We start from the raw sequence: 9492 nt of genomic DNA, 5'->3' as shown, positions 1-9492 counted from the left end.
GCCGTCAGGTTTTACTGAAGAATAAAACTTTTATTTACTTGTTTTATTATTTAAAGATAGTTATAATTACAAAGTCTCAAACTGCACTCTGTACAACACGTTTTCAGAATATACAACTCAGCATGATGACATTTAAATAACAAAAGTAAAACTACAATCAAAACAGAAAATAGAAGACGAGAGAGGTGGGACTCAGCATTGTCTGGAGAGGCGCGGCACGGCACACGCTCCTGAATGACACCAGAGAGAGAGGAGAGAGGAGAGAGGGGTCTGCCAGCAACAAAGTATTGCAAAGGAATTCAATGCCTTTCTTTGCATTCCTAATAGCATCATTTAGAAATTATTACCTGGGCTGAAATCTAGTGTTAAATAAAGGTTTTGCAATTGGACCAAAAACCTCAGCTAGGTTTCGTTCCTTCAACATTTGAACTTCTAACCAGACCCTGAAGCCCTCCTCCTTCCTCCCTCCTCCTCTTCCTCCTCCACCTCGGTGCGATCCAGCTCAGCTTCCAGGAGACGACACAGAGACACGCTACTCATTCACAAAATATATATATAAAAAAAAAATACTAAGAAATTAAAAAAGGCTATGACCTAATTTGAGAAGTTCACAGCAGAAAACATTCCTGTGTTGAAAGTGCAATACTGCAGACACACGCACACGAGTTTGGCTCAAGACTCTAAATACCGCCCCCCCCCCCCCCCGCACACACACACACACTCGACATGAGAGAGTGGATCACTTCTCCCTGGCCCTACATTTCCCAAGGCAAGGCTGAATCAAAACATCCAGAACTGTGGAACACTCAGTAGAAATACCGAGAGAAACTTCACAAACTCAAGGACACAAAATAAAATGTCAAATATTTCAATAATGTACAAACAAGTTTAGATTCACATACTTGTATCTCTTTATCCTCCACTCTGTATCAGTGGATGGTGGAATCCACATCACCCAGTGATATAAGAGTATGGGAATCAACACTGAAGACATTGAAAAAGACTTCTAGTCCAAATTAAATCACTTAATTTATTACATTTCTTTCTGTATTTCTAAATGAAAGAGCACAGTGTCTTTGTATCACTTCCCTGTTCTAGACAGAACAGTCTTCAGTGAATAGAAACCTCCCATTTGCATAGACAAGAGCACAATTCACATCCTCTCTCTTCAAATTCAGGTTACAAAAAACAAAAAATAAATAAATAAAAAAATCACACTGTGCATGACATTAGAACTGGACAAGCGCCCGTCCTGCACACAGAGAAACCCTCCCATCCGGGTACATGCAGCTCCCAGAGCTCTGGGAAACCTGCGTTTGCTGTGAGCCTCTCAAAACACAGAGCACATGGGAAACTGAAACCTGCTTCTCATTCCCTGGGACTGAGACCCAACAAAACATCCCCAGTGCAATGACACTGCAAACAGTACAACGAACATTGTTACAAAGAACACTGACAGCATGTACCGGCGCCCCTCTCTGTGCAGGGAAACACCCCAGAGAAAATGCAACTGAGGACCAACGTGAAAAAAATAATCATTTAAAAAAATACTGTTTACTGCATCCAAAATATACAACACACACCCCATCAATAACTGTGCAAAACAACACATAGAAAACTATTTTTGAAAACACCAGCAGCTGTGCAAATCAAAGCAAGGGAAGGGTGGAGGTTTTGAAGCAGGGAGGTGAAGAGGGTCTGTGTCAACATGAACAGACAAATACCAGGACTGCACTAATAATCTCATTGTGGCGTGTACAGAGTCCTCCAATCCACACTTTTCAATGCTGCCCTTTCACAGGTCATCTAACTATATAAGTATAAAGTTCTACACACATTATATTGGGAGGTTAGGTTTCTGACTTTGTAATTATGCTTTGGAATACCAAACACTGGGCCTTCACTTCTGTAGCTGGTGGTGTGGCTGCTTCAGTTAATACTGCTAGAAGGATGCGATTTACCAAAAAATGAAATGGGGGCTCTTTGGTATTCGCAAAAGATGCCAAACATGCCGACCAAGGTCACATGGGCTTCAAGTGAACAACACTGTGGTGGAGACATAAACTAACAAGAGGAAGGAGACGTGTGCGTCCAAGACACACTGCTGACAGCTCCTCAAACACTTTCACACCATGAATTTAAGAGCTGAACTTCCTGCTATTAAACAGTGTCCTAATTCAACTGCACCCACTGCTGTTCCACAGAGAAACACAGCAAACAATGCACTGCAGAGCTAGTGATTCAAGCTCTTTGCATCTGCAAACAAATTCCTAAGCGTGCACAGACAGGAAACGCGACAGCAAAACGAATAATCACCTGCACAAACAGCCCTGCTTCTCCCCCACTGCACAGCGCACAGACTGAGACAGGAGAGCCGCTGCAGGCTGGACCGTGAAGGCTGTGATGAGCTGAACCTGACTGGAGCTCCCGCACCCTGTCCTGTATTTAGTGTTTATAGGGAGTGGAGAACAGCGGGGTTCAGGATTGCTGTACTGAATTCAATGAGGGGGCAGCCTCTTCAAAATGAGTGCCATTGGATTCATTACGTTTCTTTTAGTATTTCTAAACCACAAAATGTTGCTCTATTCAATGAGGGTGCAACCCTCTTAGACAGAAGAGCGGGCACAGCGACACACGTCACATCTCTTCCAAATATGACGACTGTTTCATAGTGCGTTCACATTCAGAGAGTTAGCAACACATTCAAAAGACAAGCCTGTTGATGAACATTTAAAAATACTACATGAAACTGAAGTAAATGACAGACATGTTGACTAGAAGGCAAGGAGAAAGGCTTCTAGTCAAATCTTGTGTCATTACTCACCAGGTCTATTTTATACTTCTCAATTTCGCTTGATTTACAAACACATGCAGATGTTTAAGACAAATCAAATTTCAGTGCAGCCAGGCTTTAAAAAAACAAACTAAAATCACACAACAAAAAGCACATTAACAATAACAATAAAAATTAAATAGGAAAATAATAAGAACAAAAAGATGAAAGAGATTCCTCTTGAACAAGCAGGTTGAGGGCAGCACATAACTCCAGGCCTGTGCAATGCTGTGTGCCTCGTCAGAGTCTCTGCTGGAGTGAGCCCCACGGAGCACAGCTGTTCAGAAACAGGGAGGGGGGCGTATCATCTCATGTAGCGTGTGATCACTCTGCAGGGAGGGGGCGTGTCATGTCATGCAGCGTGTGATCACTCTGCAGGGAGGGGGGTGTCATGTCATGTAGCGTGTGATCACTCTGCAGGGAGGGGAGGGTGTCATGTCATGTAGCGTGTGATCACTCTGCAGGGAGGGGGCGTGTCATGTCATGTAGCGTGTGATCACTCTGCAGGGAGGGGGCGTGTCATGTCATGTAGCGTGTGATCACTCTGCAGGGAGGGGGGGTGTCATGTCATGTAGCGTGTGATCACTCTGCAGGGAGGGGGGGTGTCATGTCATGTAGCGTGTGATCACTCTGCAGGGAGGGGGGGTGTCATGTCATGTAGCGTGTGATCACTCTGCAGGGAGGGGGGGTGTCATGTCATGTAGCGTGTGATCACTCTGCAGGGAGGGGGCGTGTCATGTCATGTAGCGTGTGATCACTCTGCAGGGAGGGGGGGTGTCATGTCATGTAGCGTGTGATCACTCTGCAGGGAGGGGGGGTGTCATGTCATGTAGCGTGTGATCGCTCGCAGTGCGTACAGCAAGGCTGCCTGCATTCTGGCTTCCAGGAGCAGTAAGTTCACATGGACCTGAAAGAGGTAATAGGATTGTATTATTATTATTATTTTATTAACTTTGTTTTGCAGTTTGAGGGTAAAATAAATTATCAAGTGTGGAGATTCTGGAAATAGAAATACCAAAACAAAAACGTACAAAGTTCAATGGTTTAATCTGAAGTCTTTCTCAATGTCATACAAATATCTGAATCCAAAACCCTTCCAGCATTTAAAGCAATGAAACAGGCCTCTAGTTGAAATGATTGTCATTGAGAAATATTACAAGAAATATAATCCTTCCAATGACAGTTCTGGATGATGAAGAGTCTGGGTTACAGACTGAAGAACTCTACTAGCAGGTATCTGTTGGGATTGGCTGTACCGTTACCATGGGATTCACAGAGCCCAATCAGCACTGGTCTTGGGCTGCCCAATGCTAACTTTAGTGAGCTGAATATGCAACACACACTAAAATACTAAAAGCAACTTAATAAATTTAACTAATTCAAGTCTTTTAGAGTTTCTAAATGTAGCACTAGTGAGGGTATAATGTTTGATTGGTGGCTTATTTATTTATTGCAAGTGTATTACAAAAGCACAGCTCTCAATGGAGCGAGCGTGTGGAGCTGGAGCAGGCGGGTGCCCTTACCTTCTCTGAGTGTCGGAAGTGTCTCCAGAACGCATTGTACATCCTGTAGCTCGTCTTCTCAGGGTAGCACGCCACCGTTTTAATGTACACCTTCAGACTGCGCTCCAGCAGATGATTCACATCTCCATAATCATAATCGTCAAACCTGCCGACACAACAAGGGCTTTAAAAAGGGGCTTCACTTTAACTGGTGCAACATTCTCACTACAGCACAGCGCTCTAACCACAGAGCTACTCAAACACACTGCAGCACAGTGCTCTAACCACAGAGCTACTCAAACACACTGCAGCACAGTGCTCTAACCACAGAGCTACGTGAACACACTGCAGCACAGTGCTCTAACCACGGAGCTACTCAAACACACTGCAGCACAGTGCTCTAACCACGGAGCTACTCAAACACACTGCAGCACAGTGCTCCAACCACGGAGCTACTCAAACACACTGCAGCACAGTGCTCTAACCACGGAGCTACACGAACACACTGCAGCACAGTGCTCTAACCACTGAGTTACTTGAACACACTGCAGCACAGTGCTCTAACCACTGAGTTACTTGAACACACTGCAGCACAGTGCTCTAACCACCGAGTCTCAAGCCACTGAGCTATTCAAAGCCACTGTCTTCCTCTTGGCAGCCCAGCTCTTTATATCTCCCTGGGCCTCGCTCACCGGATTCCGAAGACGCAGTGGATGTAGTTCCACACGGCCTTGCGCAGCATTTTGGTGTCCACCCCGCTGTGCATAGCCATGGTGTTGTAGGTGAGGTTGTAGACGGTCTGGAACTTCTCATCCAGGAGCTGCCCTACGTCTGGGTAGAGCCGGTTCATCAGGGAGTAGCCGTGATCCTCCCACGAGTAATCCTGCACAGCACAGGGGAGCAGGGAGAGGAAAACACTTACTACAGCACAGGGAGAACACTTACTACAGCAATGACAGGGGGAGAGGGGAACACTTACTACAGCACAGGGGAGAGGAGAGAGGAGAACACTTACTACAGCACAGGGAGAGGAGAACACTTACTACAGCACAGACAGGGGGAGAACACTTACTACAGCACAGACAGGGGGAGAGGAGAACACTTACTACAGCACAGGGGAGAGGAGAACACTTACTACAGCACAGGGAGAGGAGAACACTTACTACAGCACAGGGCAGAGGAGAACACTTACTACAGCACAGGGGAGAGGAGAACACTTACTACAGCACAGGGAGAGGAGAACACTTACTACAGCACAGGGCAGAGGAGAACACTTACTACAGCACAGGGCAGAGGAGAACACTTACTACAGCACAGACAGGGGGAGAGGAGAACACTTACTACAGCACAGATAGGGGGAGAGGAGAACACTTACTACAGCACAGGGAGAGAAGAACACTTACTACAGCACAGACGGGGAGAGGAGAACACTTACTACAGCACAGGGAGAGAAGAACACTTACTACAGCACAGACGGGGAGAGGAGAACACTTACTACAGCACAGGGAGAGAAGAACACTTACTACAGCACAGGGAGAGAAGAACACTTACTACAGCACAGACGGGGAGAGGAGAACACTTACTACAGCACAGACAGGGGGAGAGGAGAACACTTCCTACAGCACAGGGAAAGGAGAACACTTACTACAGCACAGGAGAGGAGAACACTTACTACAGCACAGGGGAGGGGAGAACACTTACTACAGCACAGGGCAGAGGAGAACACTTACTACAGCACAGGGCAGAGGAGAACACTTACTACAGCACAGGGGAGAGGAGAACACTTACTACAGCACAGGGCAGAGGAGAACACTTCCTACAGCACAGGGAGAGGAGAACACTTACTACAGCACAGGAGGGGAGAACACTTACTACAGCACAGGGGAGGGGAGAACACTTACTACAGCACAGGGGAGAGGAGAACACTTACTACAGCACAGGGGGAGGAGAACACTTACTACAGCACAGGGCAGAGGAGAACACTTACTACAGCACAGGGCAGAGGAGAACACTTACTACAGCACAGGGCAGAGGAGAACACTTACTACAGCACAGGGCAGAGGAGAACACTTACTACAGCACAGGGGAGCAGGGAGAGGAGAACACTTACACTAAAACTACAGCCCAGACTGCAGCACAGGTAAGCAGAGTCCTAGAGCACTTACAGGTGGTTGATACTTCAGTCTACGAGGAGACGGTGGTGCAAAGTGACTAGCTAGAGCCAAGAAAAATTCAGCTCCTCACTGGACTAGAGACTCAGTCACCCTCACAGTGACACATGAAGTATGAACCAGCCTGAACATTACAAATACTACTGAATGTTTGCTTACTTACTATGGGGGGGGGGAGCATGCTTTGAATTATTTTATCTTCCCCTTATTTTTATTGCATAGATTTTAAGTTGACCATTACTGAATAACTGGAAACTTTGCACAGTACGATTGCACTATGAAAACCATTTGAAAAAAACAAACACAAAACCCTTTGTTAATTTGAGGCCCAGACACAGTGATGCTCACTTGTCACAGTGAAAGCAGCAGCATCAGTACCTGTGCTCGGAAGGTAGGTGGCGTCTGCTCCCCTCTGCGTGTGAAATCCTCGTACCCGAAATCAGGATCCTCCACGAAGCGGGACACGCTGGCGGAGGGAAGCCTCTTGCTGTCATCTACACCAGGGGGGGGTGACAAAAACACGCCCATTACAGTGTGGTCCAGGCTCAACATCTCCAAGCACAGGGCTGTACAATCTTACTGCGGTATTCCAGGGAGGGCAATGTGCATGTTCAATCTAAACCACAAGCACCAGCGTCAATCATGCACACAGCTAGCTAGCTTGAAAAATACAGAATTAGATTACAATTATAAAAAAATAAAAATCTACAGTTTAGCTAAAAAAAGCACAGCACAAGTTTGAATTGTCTCAGCCAGCTGTGCGTGTAGCAGTGGGTCGTGTGCGCATGCTTATGCGGATGTAGCAGTGGGTCGTGTGCGTGCGGGCGGGCGGGTGTAGCAGTGGGTCGTGTGCGGGCGGGTGTAGCAGTGGGTCGTGTGCGGGCGGGCGGGCGGGTGTAGCAGTGGGGCGTGTGTGGGCGGGCGGGCGAGTGTAGCAGTGGGGCGTGCGCGTGCACATGCGGGTGTAGCAGTGGGGCGTGCGCATGCGGGTGTAGCAGTGGGTCGTGCGCCTGCGCATAGCAGTGGGTCGTGCGCGTGCGCATGCGGGTGTAGCAGTGGGTCGTGCGCGTGCGGGTGTAGCAGTGGGTCGTGCGCGTGCGCATGCGGGTGTAGCAGTGGGTCGTGCGCGTGCGCATGCGGGTGTAGCAGTGGGTCGTGCGCGTGCGCATGCGGGTGTAGCAGTGGGTCGTGCGCATGCGGGTGTAGCAGTGGGTCGTGCGCGTGCGCATGCGGGTGTAGCAGTGGGTCGTGCGCATGCGGGTGTAGCAGTGGGTCGTGCGCGTGCGCATAGCAGTGGGTCGTGCGCGTGCGCGTGCGGGTGTAGCAGTGGGTCGTGCGCGTGCGGGTGTAGCAGTGGGTCGTGCGCGTGCGGGTGTAGCAGTGGGTCGTGCGCGTGCGGGTGTAGCAGTGGGTCGTGCGCGTGCGGGTGTAGCAGTGGGTCGTGCGCGTGCGGGTGTAGCAGTGGGTCGTGCGCGTGCGCATGCGGGTGTAGCAGTGGGGCGTGCGCATGCGGGTGTAGCAGTGGGGCGTGCGCATGCGGGTGTAGCAGTGGGGCGTGCGCATGCGGGTGTAGCAGTGGGGCGTGCGCATGCGGGTGTAGCAGTGGGTCGTGCGCCTGCGCATAGCAGTGGGTCGTGCGCGTGCGCATGCGGGTGTAGCAGTGGGTCGTGCGCGTGCGGGTGTAGCAGTGGGTCGTGCGCGTGCGCATGCGGGTGTAGCAGTGGGTCGTGCGCGTGCGGGTGTAGCAGTGGGTCGTGCGCGTGCGCATGCGGGTGTAGCAGTGGGTCGTGCGCGTGCGCATGCGGGTGTAGCAGTGGGTCGTGCGCGTGCGCGTGCGCATGCGGGTGTAGCAGTGGGTCGTGCGCGTGCGCGTGCGCATGCGGGTGTAGCAGTGGGTCGTGCGCGTGCGCATGCGGGTGTAGCAGTGGGTCGTGCGCATGCGCATAGCAGTGGGTCGTGCGCGTGCGCGTGCGGGTGTAGCAGTGGGTCGTGCGCGTGCGGGTGTAGCAGTGGGTCGTGCGCGTGCGGGTGTAGCAGTGGGTCGTGCGCGTGCGGGTGTAGCAGTGGGTCGTGCGCGTGCGGGTGTAGCAGTGGGTCGTGCGCGTGCGGGTGTAGCAGTGGGTCGTGCGCGTGCGCATGCGGGTGTAGCAGTGGGTCGTGCGCGTGCGCATGCGGGTGTAGCAGTGGGTCGTGCGCATGCGGGTGTAGCAGTGGGTCGTGCGCATGCGGGTGTAGCAGTGGGTCGTGCGCATGCGGGTGTAGCAGTGGGTCGTGCGCATGCGGGTGTAGCAGTGGGTCGTGCGCATGCGGGTGTAGCAGTGGGTCGTGCGCATGCGGGTGTAGCAGTGGGTCGTGCGCATGCGGGTGTAGCAGTGGGTCGTGCGCATGCGGGTGTAGCAGTGGGTCGTGCGCATGCGCATAGCAGTGGGTCGTGCGCGTGCGCATGCGGGTGTAGCAGTGGGTCGTGCGCGTGCGGGTGTAGCAGTGGGTCGTGCGCGTGCGCATGCGGGTGTAGCAGTGGGTCGTGCGCATGCGGGTGTAGCAGTGGGTCGTGCGCATGCGGGTGTAGCAGTGGGTCGTGCGCATGCGGGTGTAGCAGTGGGTCGTGCGCATGCGGGTGTAGCAGTGGGTCGTGCGCATGCGCATAGCAGTGGGTCGTGCGCGTGCGCATGCGGGTGTAGCAGTGGGTCGTGCGCGTGCGGGTGTAGCAGTGGGTCGTGCGCGTGCGGGTGTAGCAGTGGGTCGTGCGCGTGCGCGTGCGGGTGTAGCAGTGGGTCGTGCGCGTGCGCGTGCGGGTGTAACAGTGGGTCGTGCGCGTGCGCATGCGGGTGTAACAGTGGGTCGTGCGCGTGCAGCAGTGGGTCGTGCGCGTGCGCATGCGGGTGTAGCAGTGGGTCGTGCGCATGCGGGTGTAGCAGTGGGTCGTGCGCATGCGCATGCGGGTGTAGCAGTGGGTCGTGCGGGTGTAGCAGTGGGTCGTGCGCGT

At 51.5% G+C, this 9492-nt stretch overlaps 1 protein-coding gene across 3 annotated transcripts in view; it reads right to left on the bottom strand.

Annotated features, from left to right (window-relative positions):
* Positions 1–9: 9 nt before the first annotated feature.
* Positions 10–9492, bottom strand: part of LOC117964108 (sestrin-2-like) — a 36563-nt gene continuing 27080 nt past the window's right edge. For all 3 annotated transcript variants that reach the window (XM_058997726.1, XM_034906549.2, XM_058997727.1), the window contains exons 7-10: positions 6885–7000; positions 5028–5218; positions 4357–4501; positions 10–3740 (exon numbers count right to left, since the gene is read on the bottom strand). In XM_058997726.1, coding sequence (XP_058853709.1) covers positions 3654–3740; positions 4357–4501; positions 5028–5218; positions 6885–7000 — 539 coding nt within the window. In that variant the 3' untranslated portion in view covers positions 10–3653. The remainder of the gene's footprint in view (positions 3741–4356; positions 4502–5027; positions 5219–6884; positions 7001–9492) is intronic.

This window comes from Acipenser ruthenus, chromosome 23 (genome assembly GCF_902713425.1).
Source record: "Acipenser ruthenus chromosome 23, fAciRut3.2 maternal haplotype, whole genome shotgun sequence".
Classification (NCBI taxonomy): domain Eukaryota; kingdom Metazoa; phylum Chordata; class Actinopteri; order Acipenseriformes; family Acipenseridae; genus Acipenser; species Acipenser ruthenus.
The sequence above is the reverse complement of the archived record's forward strand: the minus strand, read 5'-3'. Positions and strand labels throughout refer to the sequence as shown.